At 38.5% G+C, this 18,096-nt stretch overlaps 1 protein-coding gene across 4 annotated transcripts in view; it reads right to left on the bottom strand.

Moving 5' to 3' along the window:
* The window catches only part of VAV3 (vav guanine nucleotide exchange factor 3), a 373,579-nt gene that overhangs the window by 108,917 nt on the left and 246,566 nt on the right, over positions 1 to 18,096 (bottom strand). For all 4 annotated transcript variants that reach the window (XM_047785154.1, XM_047785155.1, XM_047785156.1 and 1 more), the window contains one exon: positions 12,895 to 12,940. In XM_047785154.1, the coding sequence (XP_047641110.1) occupies positions 12,895 to 12,940 (46 nt within the window). The remainder of the gene's footprint in view (positions 1 to 12,894; positions 12,941 to 18,096) is intronic.

The following is an 18,096-nucleotide window of genomic DNA, read 5'->3' as shown; positions in this document are numbered from 1 at the left end:
GAATTTAAATGGGAGATACATAACTTTTAAAATATGGGTTCCCCACAGCATGGTAATACAGTTTTAAATGGTGAGTTTCTACTAATGGGAGTTAAAAGTGATAATACTAGCAACACAAAGGTAAATGGAGAAACTCATGAATATTTTCATTTTTCATCTATCTAATCCCTAAACAACCTGAAGGAAGAATTCTCAGTTCCTCAAGAAGGAACGTTCTGTCCTGAATTAAAGGCATCATATGATTCCTCTGGGCCATTTGAAATAGTAAGGAGCTACAAGCCAAGCTGCTGGTACCTGGACATCCAGAGGCATGTTCCCTGAACAGATCATGAGGAGCAATATGCCAGGTAGGAAATCAAGGTTATTATTCTCGCTGCTTACAACTGACTCCCACAAGAAAGACTATTGACCACCTAATGTTTTCATGGCAACCCATAAAACTTCCTGAATTAGAGCTCTAAAACAGAGGTCTCCACTGTCTTGGGAATGAAGATATATCTCTGGCATTTTTCAAATAAAGTAGAAGTTGAAATTTTCTAACTTTGACGAAAAATTATTAAAACTAAAGATCTTTTAGAATAATAGGTCTAGGCTTAGCCCCAGGAGATGCTCTGTAAATTGAGAAAAGATTGTAAAATTAAAAAGAATGTAAATTTGCAAGGAGAATAGAGAACAGTGGAAAGTGGTGGGATACTCTGAACTCAAACAAATTGTCACAAAACATTTTCTCTCCTACTTCCAGAAAAAGCTTAAGAGAGGTAATCTTTCTAAGGATTTGCAAACAAAAAAGCCTGATTATCTCAATATGAAATACCTGTATTTGTTTAAAATATTATTCCCTTACTATGTATACAGGGCATATATCATGACATATTTTGCACAAGATAACTTATGACCTGAGCCAAATATATGTATAATAAAGCACCAAATAAAAATGGGGAAAAAAGTACACAACGTAATATGTTGTTTGGTAACATTTAAGAAAGGTAAATTTAAATTTTGTAAAACACTGTCCCATATAAATCCTTAAAAACATTTTGATGTGTATCTTGAAAGTGCTCGCAGAAATTTTATCTATTACTTAAATAAAAGTAAGTCAAATGGCATGCGTCAAGTGCTACAGAAATTAAACAAGACTGGAAGTGAATATTTAACAACATTCAGAATAGAAGAACTTTCTAAGCATAAAAGCAGCCAAAGGGGCGGGGGGGGAAGGACTGTAAATAAAATATCAATAACTATGTGAATTTAAAACTTTTTATGGAAACAAATAATAAGACATAAAAAATAAGATAAATATGCCCTTGGCTGATGCAACCCTCTAGTCTCCATTCATGTTTGGTTGACCCCCTACTCATATCCTGGGTTTCAGGTTAGACATCATTTCCTGATGTTCACATTATCTACAGAACGTGCCCCTTTCAAGCATAAGCCCTGCATTTCCCTGATCTCAAATCTCACACTGTTACCTTCGCCCCATGACACAGTGTGTTGTGTGAGAGAAAACACATCTTGTTCATCCTTGAAAACGTCACGCCAGGCATGCATACTTGTCAAATGGTTGAACAAACAAATGAATAAACAAATATGTTCATGAAACAAAGTCAAGTGATAAAAGTAGGCCACCAAATTGGAAATACAGACATTTGATAAACATACGGCTACACACAAAGAAAACAAGTACTAGAAAAGATGTATCACAAAATGAAAGTATAAAAGGTGCTTATCTGAGTGAGGGGATTACAGGCAATTTATCCAGAAAACTTTGCTATGCCTCCTAACATTTTCTGAATTTTTCTTTAAGAATAAACTTTGCAAAGTGTAAAATGCTATTTTTCAATTGAAGAATAGTTAAGTTACAATATATTAGTTTCAGGTTATACACCATTAAAAGTTATTATAAGATAATGCCTTATAGTCCTTGTGCTATACAATATATCCTTGTTGCTTATTTATTTTACACACAGTAGTTTGTACCTCTTAATCCCATAGCCTTAATTTGCCCTTCTCCCCTTCCCTCTGCCCTTTGGTGACCACTACTTTGTTGTCTGTATCTGTGAGCCTACTTTGTTTTGCAAATACCTTCACTGCATTATTTTTTTGATTCCACATGTAAGTGATATCATACAGTATCTTTGACTTACTTCACTAAACATAATATTCTCTAGGTCCATCCACATTGTTGCAAATGGCAGGATTCTATTCTTTTTATAGCTAAGTGATATCCCCTTCTAGATACTTTATCCATTCATCTGTTGATGAGCACTTGGGTTGCTTAAATAGTGCTGCTATGAACACTGGGGTGCATGTACCTTTTGAATTGGTGGTTTTCTTTTTCCCCAGATGTATGCCTGGGTGTGGAATTGCTAGATCATATGATAGTTCTATTTTTAGCTTTTTTTAAGGCACCTACCTCCATCCTGTTTTCCATAGTGGCTGTACCAATTTACATGCCCACTAAGAGAATAGAAGGGTTAAAACTCTAATTCATCTAAGGTGGTCAAGTGTTACCTTGAAAAAAAAGCATGTACTAGCTCACCACTAAATTTTGAAAACATCAAAACAATATGTATCAAGTATGAAATATCATGACATTAAAAAAATATGTTGACAGCCACCACCTATGGTATTTGTCACCATTAGTTATACAAAAGACAACATTCCAAAATGTGAATGCAATTTGCCACAACTGTTATGTTATTAAAAAAAAATTACACATTTAGTTAAACAGCTAACTCCTTAAAATGGCTTTCTTAAAAAAAAAATTAACAGCATTCAAGTTTAATGTGGAGACTGCCAGAAATCACTCTTTCCATTTCAAAACTGTTAAGCAGAGTGAGTTCTGCTGGGGTGTCATCCACCCAGTATGTTTCAGTGCCAGTGTCTACAGTTGTTTGTTTCAGAATCTCTAATTAGCTGCCTTATCTTCTGCTAGGGATTCTTCTGGTGCTAAGTTTTAATCGTCCAAATTAATTGAAAATACTGTAGCAATTTCAGATTAACATTTTCAAAATTAACAATGCATAAAATAAAATCACCCATAAATCTGCTCTGTAACAGCAGCCACTAATGAACTCTGCAAAACAGACCAGATCACATTGCTAATTTGCACTGTTCCACAGAGCTCAACTTCAGGAAATAAGCTTTCCCCTGTCCAAAGGTTGGCATAAGTAGGGTACACAAAGGATTCCTAGAAGAATGAGGTCTCTGGAGCCAAACACTGCAATTAAGTCCTCATACCAGCCAGGTAAGGTACTTAAATTACTTTACCTCTCAGAGCTTTGGTTCCCTCTGCAGAAAACTAACAATATCTTCTTTGCAGCAGACAGGCTCTAAGATGAACCCCAATATCTCTGCCTCCTGGCATTCATATTCTTGCTTAATCCCCTCTGCTGAAGGTGGGCAAGACCTGTGACTTGGCCTGTAGCCAATAGAAAGATGATGGGATGTCTTGTCCGTGATTGTGTCATAGAAGACTTGATTTTCCATTCTTCTAGGAGACTCTCTCACCTTCTTGGCTCGTACACTTTGATGAAACAAGTAGCCATGGTGGGAGTTCCCGTCGTGGCGCAGTGGTTAACGAATCCGACTAGGAACCATGAGGTTGCGGGTTCGGTCCCTGCCCTTGCTCAGTGGGTTAACGATCCGGCGTTGCCATGAGCTGTGGTGTAGGTTGCAGACGCGGCTCAGATCCCGCATTGCTGTGGCTCTGGCGTAGGCCAGTGGCTACAGCTCCGACTGGACCCCTAGCCTGGGAATCTCCATATGCCGCGGGAGCGGCCCAAGAAATAGCAAAAAGACAAAAAACAAACAAACAAACAAACAAGTAGCTATGGTGGAGAAGGCACTGTCTGGCTGACAGCAAGCTAGAGATTGAAGACCTCCATTCAACAGCCCCAAAGGACCAGAACCCTGCCAACAAGTACATAAGTAAGCTGCGAATGGATCCTTCCTCGGCTGGGCCTTCAGATGAGACACAGTCCTGGCTAACCTCCTGAGCGAGGTCTTAGGAGAAACCCTGAAGCCAAGGACACAGCTAAATGATGCCCAGACTTCTGACCCACAGAAACTGTAAAATAGAAAATGTGCCTTTTTAAGCCACTAAATGTATGGTCATTTGTTACAAAGCAATAGAAAATTAATATAGGAATGTGTAAGTATTAATAATAGTCACACCACCACCACCACCATTATCTACAGAGCACTTACTATGTGCCAAACCTTGTGGATAAATGCTTTACCTATTATATCATCTTCACAATGACAGGAGGAGGTGTCTGCTACTATTATCCCCCATTTTAGAGATGATAAAACAGGTTTCCTGGTCCAAGATTATATAATTAGCAAGTGGGGAGAGCCTGACAAAGCCAGATCTATGCCACTGCAGAGCATTTAGTCTAAACCACTGAACAGGGCTGCCTCTGATGATTATTAATGTTCAAGTAAGTGAAAATGCCTAGGACAGTCAGCCCTCCCTGTGTGCAGATGCAGAACCCAAAGGTAGGGATGTCCACCATACTATGCCATTTTGTATAAAGGACTGGAGCATCCGTAGATTTTAGTTATCTGTGGGGTGTCCTAGAACCAATCCCCTGTAGATACCAAAGGACGACTGAGCAGACAGAACTAGGAAAGGTTCTTTCTTCTGGTTCCTTCCACATCACTCCTTTATTGCCACAGAGGCAGGTTATGGCCTAAACTTAATGCCTCAAGGGCTGCATTGTCTGGCTCTCTAGTGCTCTCATCCTGACCCTTCCAGTGGGGAGGAAACTTTTCCTCCCACCTGCCTCCACGAAATACGCTATGTTAGCTCTTGTTTCACCAGTTCTCTACTTTGATGGGCCAGTCAACACTAATGTGTATGTAGGTAACCGTGGAACAAAGGATTATCTCTTTACAGAAACATAGGTCCTCCATCTAAAGAAGAATATCACCCTGAGAATTTAGGTACAACAACAGGGTTACGAGAAGATACTGCAAGCTAAGAACTTATTTTTCTTGGTAGCCCTGCAAATGAAAGCTATGAGTTGGGATGAGACTTGGTCAAGAATCTCCATTTCCCATTTTAGGTACATTCCTCAGGATGGACCTCGTTTGATACTAGAAAACACTCAAACAGAAGAACCTACACATGGAAAGAGAACAAGGTAGGAGAGGTGGAAAACCCAGCCACAGTGTGCCCAAGGAGGAAAATATCCGAAACTCATACACAATAACAAATGTACATTAACATCGGCTCAAGCCAAGCTTCTGTTCTTTCTTTCCCCCTTCTGGTAAGCACAGCCGTTCTTTCTTAAGGAAAGCAAACTTCGTGTGAAAAGGCGGGGTCAGCTCCCCTCCCCTTGTTGGAGGTGGGCACAGAAGCCTGATGGGTCATCCCAGGTCCCCAGGCTGCAGTGATGGCCTCAGAGATGAGAGCGATCTGGGCCAGGCCAGTGAAAAACACGTTGGGAGTTTTGTTAGATTTACTGGAGAAAAGGTGTTCTGTTTTCTCTGGAATTACTAGCTTTGAGGAACGGAGTGGCTGACTTTGCTTCCAAATGAGACAAACCTGCCTGAGGTGCCTGTTGACAGAAAATCAACAGGGAAGAAAGGAAAACCAAGATACAAGGAGAAACAGGACTGGATGATATCACTGGAGCCCCTAGATCTAACTCTGCCTAAAGCTAAACATGCTCCATTTCAGTGACCTAAGTCTCTAAATCCTCCGCTCTTTTTTCCCCCTAAACTACAGATCTTCCTCTTACGACGGGGTCACATCCTGATAAACCCATCATAAAGTGAGAATATCGTTAAGCTGAAGATGTATTTAATAATCTAACCTACCAAACATCAGAGCTTAGCCCAAACCTACCTTAAATGTGCTCAGAACACTTATGCTAGTTTACAGTTGAGGAACGTCATCTGACACGAAGCCCAATTTATGATACAGTGTTGACTATCTCGTAATTTATTGAATACTCTCTTGAAAGTGAACAACACAATGGGGGTAAGCATTCAGGTTGTTTGCCCTGTGATCCCGTGGCTGCTTGGGAGCTGTGGCTTGATGCTGCTGCCCAGCCTCTCTGAGACTATCACTCTGCATGCAGCTAGCTGGACAAAGATGAAAATTCAAAATTGGAAGTACAGTTCCTATTAAATGCAAAATGCTCTTATACCACCATAAAAATAAAAAAATCATATGTCAAACCACCTTAAGTCTGTAGTTTGAAATGGATTTATGCCACTTGACAAAATAAGAACACGCCAGGTGAGGCAGAAATGAGGTCAGAATATCAAACCTACTAATAGACCGATAACTTTAAATTATCTGTAGTTCCACGTAAATGCGCTTTTATGGTTATACTTGTCAGATATCCTGTCTCCCTGTCCTGTGCCATTCTTCAGTCCATGACAAGCCTCCCTTACCCTACTTTCCCAGCCAAAGACTCCATTCGAAATTCAGCACACCCACTTTGGTGGTTCATCATACACTGCAGGGTATTATCGTTTGACACATTTACGTTTGTATGTCCTATCTCTCCAACAAAATGCCAAGGTCCCTGAGGACAGGGAAACTTGCATATATTTCTAATATCTCTGCAGAAAAAAATTAGTCTCCAAAAAAAAAATTATCTGTAAAAGACAAGTATAAGAACATAAGAGAGTTAAGGATCCAGTGTTGTCTCTGTGAAGACGTAGGTTCAATCCCTGGCCTCACTCAGTGGGTTAAGTATCCAGTGTTGCCTTGTCTGTGGTATAGGCCAGCAGCTGCCACTCCGTTTTGACCCCTGGCCTGGGAACTTCCATATGCCACAGGCGTGGCTGTAAAAACAAAACAAAACAAAACAAAAAAGAACATCAGCTTTTCTTTTTATTTAAATTAAAAATTTAAAAGTCACTTGGTTTGAATACACAGAAAGATAAGTAATAGCCAGTATGAGTCATTTTGACAGAAATTCTACAAATTCCATTGCAACGTTCTGATTGATGTGGTAACTCTTCTCATTATTTGGATATAGAACTACTATAAAATTATCAACAAGTATGATACTAAGAATACCTTTATCAAGGTCCGCTTTCCCCATATCAAGCGGGTATTACTTGTATCAAATATTGTTATTTGAAGCCAATAGTTTTGACTCAACTAGTTCTTTTCATTATCCTCACTTCAGACTGAAGTTCTGCAACAAGATTCCCTGATTCTCAGAAGCTGTTGGCTCATAAGAGATTTCTGAAGTTTCTGTGTCTCCTTAGTGTTACATGACATATGCTTTTGCTTCTGAAACGGTGTATGTGACTACCAAGCCCACAGATGCAGCAAAGGAATCCAGGCCATACCTGACCTTCCAAGCGAGGAATGATTTTTTGATATGTGTTAAAAGCAGCTTACTGGATTCAGGACTTCCTTTTGAGAATATTTTTTCTAAATATGTCATAGATAGTTACTTAATTTTCTAAGTCGTAATTATCCTAATAATAGAAATTATGTTAGAAGTGCCTAAATGATCCAGAAGGAGGTTCTCTATGGAATACTCCAAAATGTTTTTATTTCAATAATCCCATTACTGAGGCTGTGTTTCCTACCTAAGCCCCCCTGGGTATGTCTTCGAATAGTCACCTTGCCCTCGTGCCTACGCTGGGGGTACCTGGGCAGAGTAAAAGACGGGGCTTGGCAAGGCGTGGGCAAACCCGCCAGACCACAGCAGCGGTGACCCTTTGTGAGCTTGGAATGAAGCTTTAAGGGGAAAAATAAATCCTCCCCAAACCAAAAAAGATGTGAGGAAGGATGGTGATGTACATTTCTGAAATCTGTCATCCTAGTGATGGGAATTAGAAAAGCAGTCCTGAAAATAACTACAAGGGGATCAAATGCCTTAGTGTAAAACTAGTCTTATTGTCCATAGTTAATAGAAGCTTGAGGAAAGCAGCTATTTTAAAAACCGGAGCAGCCTGCCCAGCACTCGTGCACAGCTTGGATTTCTCATTTCTCTGCAATGAATCTTAATCACTGGGTTCTATTGTCCCAGTTTTTTCAAGCTCATTCTTTCAATGTGAAATATATTTTTACACATTTACAATTATGCTCCCAATATTTAGATTAGGATTTATGTTTGATGAGAAATTAGTTTTAGAGGTGACAGAAAAGACAGAAGGAGGTTTGACTGATTAATACGGAAATACTGTAATCTATGGACACTTTATTACTTATTTATTAGAGACAAAAGCTCATTTAATAAAACCTTCAAGAATATACATTTATCTCACTCAAAAAAAAGAAAAAAGAAAAATCTATTTTTAGATTAGTAATTGTAAAAATTCCGGGTTGCTGTTTTTCTTATCAATGTTTTCTATTTGGAAATTAAAAAGATAAAATTTCTCTATTGAGCAAAGTGGCATTATATTTAAAAGCAAATCTAAAAGAAATCAACATTTCTATTTAGATTTGGAATGAGTCTACCAATCCTTTGAAATTAAAACATTAGGAAAAGTGTCCTAAATTGTAATTCAGTGCAAAAAACCAGCGTAGCAAAAATTATATTTATATAAATGAAAACATATATAGACAACTCAGCTTAAAAGCAATCTTAGCCCACATGTGCGTCTCTCTTTTCCAATTCCCTTTGCTTTTTTGCACGTATTACATAATTAGGTCTTTTTATATGTTTACCAGACTATTCTCTAATTGTTTTTACAACACTATACCATAGTATAATGAATCAGTATAAAAACAGAATATTAAACTATTTTATATGTACACTCATATACATGCATTTATGCAGTCAAGACTTTGTGTTTGTATCTATTTTTCCTTAGGCAGACTATAAATTGTGGAGAGGGGCCATGTTTTATAATTAATGACACTGCTGGTGCTTATTGTTGTATAAAACACAAGGATGGTAATGAAAAAAAGATTTCTTGAATTCCTTTCTTCATCCAAAACAAACAGGAATGGCATTCTCTACCAATCCTATCCACCTGAAAGAGAAAGTGACCGTCTTTGAAGATGTTTCTAAGGAACAGTAAGACGTCTCCTCCATGAATAAGACAAGACAGGGTTTCCAAGCCACATTTTCCTCTTTGTAATCAAGAGTTTAACAGGGAGCCCATGACAAGCATGAGCTCTCAGAACTCTTTTTATCCTTTTAACCACTATCTGTGCATATACTCTTCAAGGTTATCACAAATCCCACGCGTAACTTAAGATCAGAAGGAAAACGAGGGACCTAAACATTTTCCCATCCTCTCCATCTAATCTGCAAGCAGCACAGCACAGAACAGTGGCCTGAATTTTTTTTAAGCTGCTGACTGTGGACTTAAATACAGGATGCTATGAGCTTCGCAAATAGGAGACAGTTTTGCAATAGTCTCAAAACGCGGACTTGATTAAAAGAATAGATGCCCTGGTATACAGATTTGCCGCATGCAAACTAAAATAAAGCTTGTATCTTATATACTTAGACAGAAGGAAAGTTTTAAAGCTCGGTATTAAAATATAATTGGTAATTCTGACCTTGAGTGCCACTTTAGGTGAAAATTATTGCACCAGTACTCAGATTTTCTTGAGATTTATGATCTCATGTTCTTGAAAAAGGCCTAGCACCTCAATGTTCCTGAAATAATTGATCTGTCTCTTACAAGTGTTATTTTCCTGAAACCAACATCTGTCTCAGGAAGAAAAGTACCAACTGATGAAAATACCCTGCTATATTTAAAAAATCAAAACGAGCTACCAGAATTTGCATCTAACACATTACTGTATTTATAAAAGCAGGCAAAAATTGTAAATTGATAAATTACCTAGCACACAACAGAAGACAAGAAAAAGTAAACTAAACAGCAGAGCCATTTGTAAGTATTATCTACAAAGATTAACTACAATTATTAATAAAGAGTGAATGTTTTAAGTGTGCAAATAAGCCACAGTGCAAACCTACATCTCACATCTTTCTTGCTTTGAATAGATCTCACAATATATGCTTTCTGCCTTGGAAGTTTTTCTTCTTTTCTTTCTTTATTGGGTCACAAACACTACTAACTTCACCAAAAAACTCTTGACAACCACCGTAGATTGTGACTCTTCTTAAAGACAAGCAAAATATGGAAGCCATCAGATAAGCAGGGAATAACAGCAAATCTGAAAATGACTGTGATAATGTAACTTCTAGCTTTACCTGGAATGTAACAGAAAATTCTAGCAAATATTATTGATTGTCTTACACATGATGAAATGTCCAATATGAAATAGCATGCCCTACCACAATGTAATTATAAAAATTGCCACCTCTTAGCATTTATACATACCTGGCACTGTTACAAGTTCTTTTCATATATTAACTCAGGTAATGCTCACAACAACTTTCTAAGGCTGACACTCTTACTAGTCTCCTTTTACGAAGGAGGAAACTACAGCACAGAGAAGAAGCAAAATGACAAAGGTCAACAGCAAGTAAACAGCTAAGCTGGGTCCCCAGCCCAGGCAATGTGGCTGCGAGCCAATGCTTCCTGCCAGTGGACTATTCCATAGTCCATGTGCATACTGGTCAATTTTTCAGAAGGAGGAATTTAAAAAGCCAGGAGACAATGCATGCAGAAAAGGTATTTAGCCATTCTTCAACTCATTTAGTAAATATTTATTAAGCACCTACTATCCAAAGAACGATGCATTGAGTTCCTTTCCAAAACAAATGGTCTATGGAGAAGAGACGTAACTTACCTTTGTACATGGCTCTGAAATTTGGACCTGGTGAAGTGGTTACATCTGACCTCCCAAATTCTTTAATCACTGTTTCTACAAGCCCTTCTAAGTGAGGCCCTAGACTCAGCAGTCAGCATGTTAACCCTTGGAGAAGTCCACTAAAATCTTAAAAGAGAAAAGATTAAAGGACCTTTCATGGTAAAAAAACACTAGTAGCAAATAAGGCCCCTTAGAAGGAGTTAGTCCCGGCAGAGGACATCTCAATGTTTTCGATTCCCTTGTTTAAACACCCTGGGGGTGAAACATCTCCCACACAACGGTGAAAAATCTTCTTAACAAAAGTTATATCAGGATCCACTCAGTGTAAAACAGTTATCAAGCAAGAGTTAACTTGGAGGAATAACTTGGAGGAATAACTCGCCAACAGAAAGAAGCAAAGATGCAAAAGGCAACCAACCCCAAACTCGAAATTCATGCCTAACGTCAAAAGACCCCTAAAAGGAGGGAGAAATGATTTTTACACCAGGATCTACAACAAGCTAGACCAACTATTTTTTTCAAAACTGTGGGAAAACGAGAAAACACTCATATATATTTACTATACCTAATGGAAAGCTACATTTCCCCCCAAATATAACATATAGCACCACTTCTTTTATATTTCTCAGTTTATTCTCCATGAATTCTAAAAACTTTGGACAAACAGATACATACCAGAAGAGTTACATACCTATAGAAACCCATCACCTTTAGGATAAAGGAAGATAAACTATTTTATTATTGGTCTACTTTGTCATATTTATCATCTGTAAATTCATTATACTTCTCTTGAAATAATCTAAGGGCTCCTAAAACTTTTGGCTCTAAAGAGCACTGTTCATGGTCAAATGTGTTCCTACTGACACACTAGAAATATACAAATGCATTTCCGTGGAGGGAAGTGGATTAGATGAAAAGGTCCATAGGAGAAAGAGGAAATACTTTAAAACAATATTTATAAAGTTTCATTTCCAGGAACACATATCCTTTAACTCATACAAAATAAAGAACATGTTCATACAAAATAAAGAACATGAGTGTATGTTCAGAGTCATATACTCTTCCTACTAAATAACAGAAGCCATCATTTTAAAATATTACAGAGTCTTCTGGAAAGGGTGTTGTCTTGGGAAAGGCAGAACCAATAAAAAAGTAAACCAGAACCCCTATTATTTTTTTTTAATGGCCTTAATTTTGTTCCATACCGAAAAGATTTAAACCGATCTCAAGACACAAGTGAGGCAATTTCTAACCAGAGGCAACAAAGCTCCTATAAATCTTTTCAAACAGCTCATAAACCGGCAGGGCTACCATGGGTGTGGTTTCAGTTAAAAGCTATAATGCTTTAAAAGCTAAACTTTACAGCTATGTGAACAGTGTTTACGTTGAGAAAACAAAACACATTGACCCAGATTATTTTCCAGCAAGACTGCTCTATACTTCATGTTCCACTTGATTTATTATCAAGTTCATATACATGGAATCTTTTAGCCATGAATACCTTTTACTTACCCACAATAATATGACCATATACATAACAAATCTTTGGTAATTAAACTGTAGAAGGCATTGCTTAATGGATGAAAAAATAATTATAGGAAAATAATGACAGGGCCAACCTCATGCTATTAAACAGGAAACAACTGAATGCCCTCTGCAGCTGAAGAACTGTTCTCCAGAAAGGACACGTGTTCATAAAGTCCTTAACCTCATTCTTCTATTATAAAATGGCATAAATACAGGATAAAGGAAAGTATTTTCCCCAATTGGGAGGGTACCGAAGTTGTCTGTTTTATGAACTTCCCCAACCCCTCAGCAAAAAGCGGATTTTTCAACCACCAGTTCGCTGGTTGTTTTTCTAGATTTGGGAGGGCACAGGGAAAGGGTGTTGGACACATAAGCATTAACCAGGCACCATTACACCCTGAGGCTGCTCAGTAAGCAAATCACCAGCTCAGCTGCCGATGGCAGACAGACCCAGGTCCTGAGGGTCACGCATCACGTGACCCAGCCCTAGGTCAATGATTTACACAGTAAATGGTCACCTCCTGGTCACACGTTCTACACCAAACTGCAAGGAACGAAGGCCAACAAGCTGTCTGACCTTCGCCAGCAATTTCCCATTACTTTCATAATCACTTAACCGCAGAAAGGATTAGAGATGTATTACCACACACCTGGATCCACCTGTCTGGAGGGTCTTCGGAGTCCATTGGTCCGTTTCTGTGCAGAAAGGTAAACAAAGCAAAACAAAGGTTCTGTGTTATCAAACTGTACTACTCTGTGACACTTTAAAGAACAGCGAATGTTGCACTTTTTTTTTTCCCATTTAAAAGTATGGCTACATTTGATCAAAACACTTGTTTCCAAAGTTTGTTCTTGTACTTTTTTGTAGCTGTATTAAGTCTTCCACTGGAGCACATTACATGTGATGAGTCGCTGATATAACACTATGGGAAAGAGATCTCTTTCCAGTTGCCTTCTCTGGTTATTATGACTCATTTTTTTTTTAAAGTCATAATGACTCCAGGAATTATGAAAACAAAGCCCAGGCAGCCATTCCTGCTTAAAAAATGCTCCCAGCCAAGACACATGGTCTCTAAAACTCTAACACAGCTATTTCTGAGGCCTGACAGACCAGAATCTGGAGAAAGGACACCACCTCCAAACAAAGATCTCAAGCTCTGATTTTAGCAAACACTTCAAGGAGCATGGTGTTTTAATTATGGACTGGTAATACTCGAATATTTTAAGAAACAAAACAGGCATGCAGCTTGTGAACCATGAAAATAAATTCTTATTGTGGAAAGGGCACCCATAAGAAAAATTGTGCATTACAAAAATTATAGATAAGATACAAAACCAGAAAGGCTTTAATGTTTTGAAAATGCCTGGTTACACGTTCAATATCACAAGGATTAAATTCATTCCTACCTAATAACTGTGGTAACCTCACTAATTAATAAGGCTTGATTTTCACTTTTTGTTATATAACTGAATGAAATGCTCAGTCTTTAGCATATAATTCACAAAAGCAATTTCTCTGCATGCTGGCGTTTGTGCCTGTGCATGGAGACTTGGTTTCACTCAGAGCAGACTTGGCTTCTGAGTACACGTTAGCCACGGGTTTTTCTAAGGGTTCCTCCTGTTGTTTTTATTCACAAGTTATAAGGATGAGATGGGGGCTTACAGCCTTACAAGGGGCCTCCAAGCAGATTTCAGGGTCTTCAGGGGAAAGCAAACTGGAGAACTCCTTAAAATATATATACATTTTGTTTTGAACCCAACTCCTTTCAAAATGGATTTGGGAAAGCCGAATATGATCACTGAATCAGCCCCGAAGCTACAATTGCACAAGAGGAATGACTGTACTGAAGAAAACTAGTATAAAGAGAGCCATTGTGAGTGAGGCAAAAATAGCACACTGAGCTTCCTGGCAGCCAAGCACAAAAAGGGGAAGCAGGGCGAGCTGCAGATTCATATCCAATCACCTGGAAGAAACCTGCTTTAAAAAAACTCTTTTCTATCTAAAATTTGATAACATTTTTGAGCTCCCTATATAAGTGACAGTATTTTCAACAGGAAAATAGCTACTGACGGATGTCCTGTGGCTACTTACTCCCTGCACTTCCGGCCACCGTCTTCATGTACAACAGAAGCGGTCTCTCCACCACTCTTATTCCTCCTCTGAACAAAGTGCTCGAGGCAAGAAAGGAATCCAAACTTTGGGTCTTATTCCCACTATCCCCAAACTACTTAAAAACTGTTAACTTGGAGAGTGAAAAAGAGCACTTGAGTTCAAGAGCAAGTCTCTATTGCCATGAAGTTAGGATTAAAATAGGGAACAAGGTGCAACTAGTAAGAGTAAGACTCCCCTGGAGTTCCCGTCGTAGCTCAGCAGAAGCGAATCTGAGGATGCAAGTTCAAACCCCTGACCTCGCTCGGTGGGTTAAGGATTCAGCATTGCCGTGAGCTGTGGTATAGGTTGCAGACACGCTCAGATCCTGAGTTGCTGTGGCTGTGGTGTAGGCCAGCAGTTGCAGCTCTGATTTGACCCCTAGCCTGGGAACCCCCATATGCCGCGGGTGCAGCTCTAAAAAGCCCCAAAAAAAAAAAGAGAGAGTAAAGCTTCCTAAGTTCAAATTCAGACACTGTCCCTTGGCACCTGTTTGATTAGAAGCAAGTTAGTTCAAGTCTCTACGCCTGTTTTTCATCCATAAAATGGGAATAATAATAGCACCTACTTTATAGCATGCATGGTAAGAATTAAATGAGTTAATTTATGTTAAGTGCTTGGAACAGTTCCTAACACATAGGAAGGATTATGAAGTGATAGCTTATTATTATCGTCATTATTAATTTCATGATTTTTTGTAGGTGTAAACTCAGATAAATTACACATTCCACTAAAGTATTGCCTTACTATTTATACTTTAGGTTTTTCCTCCTAAAAGTCACTGAAAATCAGTGATTCTAAAAAGAAACTTTTTTCGCTTCCTTTTTTTTTCAAACAAATTTTCTACAGGAAGAGTAAGCAGTAGACCGAGCTATGAGCTGGTGCATTTAATAAAAAGAGAGAGAGAGAATTTCGGCTACTAAGACCAGGTACATTTGGAGAGTTTGAGATTTAATACACTTGAAAGGCATCTAAAAAAGCATTTTATACTGTGAAAAAATTATCAGAAATGTTTAACAGAGCGTACTTCAACAATTTCAAAATGCAAATTTCAACTGTCATTCTGTCATATCCCATCCAACATATTCCTCTTCTCCACCTATATTCTGAGAAGCCTGGGACGGAGCTGGACAAGACCCTGTCCCTAGAGGGAGAGGAGGGAATAGCTGGTAGCACTGGTAGCAACCCATGGGAGCTCTGAGTCCCAGTGCCACCTGCCCCCCACCACCACCAAGATCAGGACAGTCTTCAGAACATTCAAAACCTTCTCTGAGCCATCTAAAAGGGGGGTGGGGGAGAGGAGACCAACCAACCACCCTAATTTTATGCCTTGCTGCATCACCTATTACCTGGTCTTTCTTTAAAAGAAATCCTTTTATGGTCCAAGAATCTTTCTTCTTGCCTTTTTTGGGGAGAAAGCAAATTCTCTCTGTTGATTTTTACCAACAAAGCTACATGACACTGGTTTTGGTTCCTTCACCTGTCTCAAAGGGTAGGAAAACCTATGCTAAGGAATGGATTTTTAAGTAGCTATGTCTTGAGTAGATATGCAATGATAACCTTGCTTCCTGGAGCCACAAGGGGCTTCGGCAAGTCTGCTCCAGGACGGGATGCAAGATGGACAGCCCAGGTGCGCTAAGGGAGGCCCTCGGATCTGTGGCTGTTGAAAACTGACCTACCTTGAGAATTCACCAGTCATGGCTAATGAAAGGGAACAAGACAGGACTACAATGAGGTATACGGAGAAAAAGAACACCTTCAAGAGAAGGGGGAAAATATTCACAGAGCTTCCCAAAGGACCTCATCGTTTACTTCTGGGAAGAATCCCAAACATCACAGAAGCAGCTGCCTCCCGAGAGTGAAGACCTTCCGCGAAGTCGTGGGGTGGAGGTATGGAGTGAACATTCCATCCCATTCTTTTGCTACACTTCTCCCTTAAGCTCAGCTAAAATTTCCAAAGAGGTTAGCCAGTATAAGATCTTACAAGGCCCATCCAAAGTGGAGATTATTGGCAGACTCACACGTTAAATAAAAATTACACATATTCAAAAGTTAAGCAAGTCACTAAAACAATGATGCTACATTTTTTTTTAAATCAATGTGAAAATTAATTCCTTTCATAATAGGCTTACATGTCATTTTTAAAATATGTCATGGCTGGAGAGAATTATTTTTTGTCATGCAAAAATTATTAACCATGTCTTATAGCACATGTTCTTTGTGTAAATACGCCCACTTCTCATTACTTAAATGAAATTAAGTGAAATCATCTTCCCTGGGGGAAAAAGTAATATATGTAGGAGGATAAATGTAAAGTAATATTGAGTTAAAGTTTAAGGCTCTATGAAGAAGCCTATCTCAATAATCTATTAACAATACAAGAGCAAGAGAAAGAAGGCTACTTTCCAAAATTGGCATTGGCATTGCTAGAAGAATCCTTATAGTTCTGATGAAAAAATCTTACCTGTCAACTAAACACTAAAACAAAACAAACAAAACAAAATTACATTAATTTATTTTTGCCCTAGAACTTGCATGACCTATTTTCAAAATATTATTACCCTATTGTGCTTTCTTTGAGCTAGATTCTAAATTCTAAAATTTGGCCAATTGATAACACGGAAAGGGTGCATGTGAATTTCCTCACCTCATATTCTTGATATCCTATAATGTACAAAGTATGTGCCCATGCAAAAAGTAAAAGCAATTACCTCTTGTTTGACATCTTGCTGTATTTTTCATTATTTTTACCAGCTTTATAAATGCCAGGCTATAATACTAATATTATACCACTCTTAATGGGATACAATTGTTACTGTGTTAAAATCATTTGACATAGAATGTTTTTTGTCATTCTTGTATTCTGAAATTCTCAGATTACTGTAGTTCTGGTCCACATAACTAATCATGGACATTTTACATTTTAATTTTGTTTTTTGGGGAGGTCAGGTAAGAAACGATTACTTTTGGTTGAAGGCCAAGGCACTAGTTGCCTATAATCTGTCCTATTTTTCATTCTTTCATATTCTCTTAAAAAGAGCTGTATTCGGAGAGGTGACAGGGACCTCCTACTTCTAAGCCATTAGATCTCAGACTCTGTGTTAAACCAAAAGGAAATGTTATCAGATTTTGAATTGATCAATAAGACATGATATGAATCACGTTCGTGTTCAAAGGGAAAACTAGCAGAAACATGAAACCACATCCTTAGATGGAGGACGTCAGAACTATTTACTACCAGAAAACGCTGGGCAGTGACAGTGTTTCAGGTGGGGGACAGGTCTATGGGCCTCCTGGGACGAAGGTCACCCTTCTTTCTGTCCTCAAGAATCAAAGCTATTCCTCTCAAGGGAATGCCTTTCAGGTGCAAGAAGTTTTATCAGCATCGTGGTTTATGGAATTCTGCAGCTGGGAAACTAGGCGATCGTACCCCCATATTAGTGCCACAACATGGCTACGATATTTGTTTGAAATTTACCTGCATAAATGAGTACTTAAAATTCTGGAATGCCCCATCTCACACACATTCTTAGATCAAATATTCACATTTCTCCTCACCTCAGATCTTCAGATGGTGACTGAAAACTCCTTTGATTTTTAACCTGTGCATTTCACTCACAGGCACTTCATTGCTCACTCTCTCTCTGTTTCCACCCATTTTATTTTTAACATTTTATGAAAGTGTAGTTGATTTACAGTGTTG

This window comes from Phacochoerus africanus, chromosome 6, assembly GCF_016906955.1.
Source record: "Phacochoerus africanus isolate WHEZ1 chromosome 6, ROS_Pafr_v1, whole genome shotgun sequence".
NCBI lineage: Eukaryota > Metazoa > Chordata > Mammalia > Artiodactyla > Suidae > Phacochoerus > Phacochoerus africanus.
The sequence above is the reverse complement of the archived record's forward strand: the minus strand, read 5'-3'. Positions and strand labels throughout refer to the sequence as shown.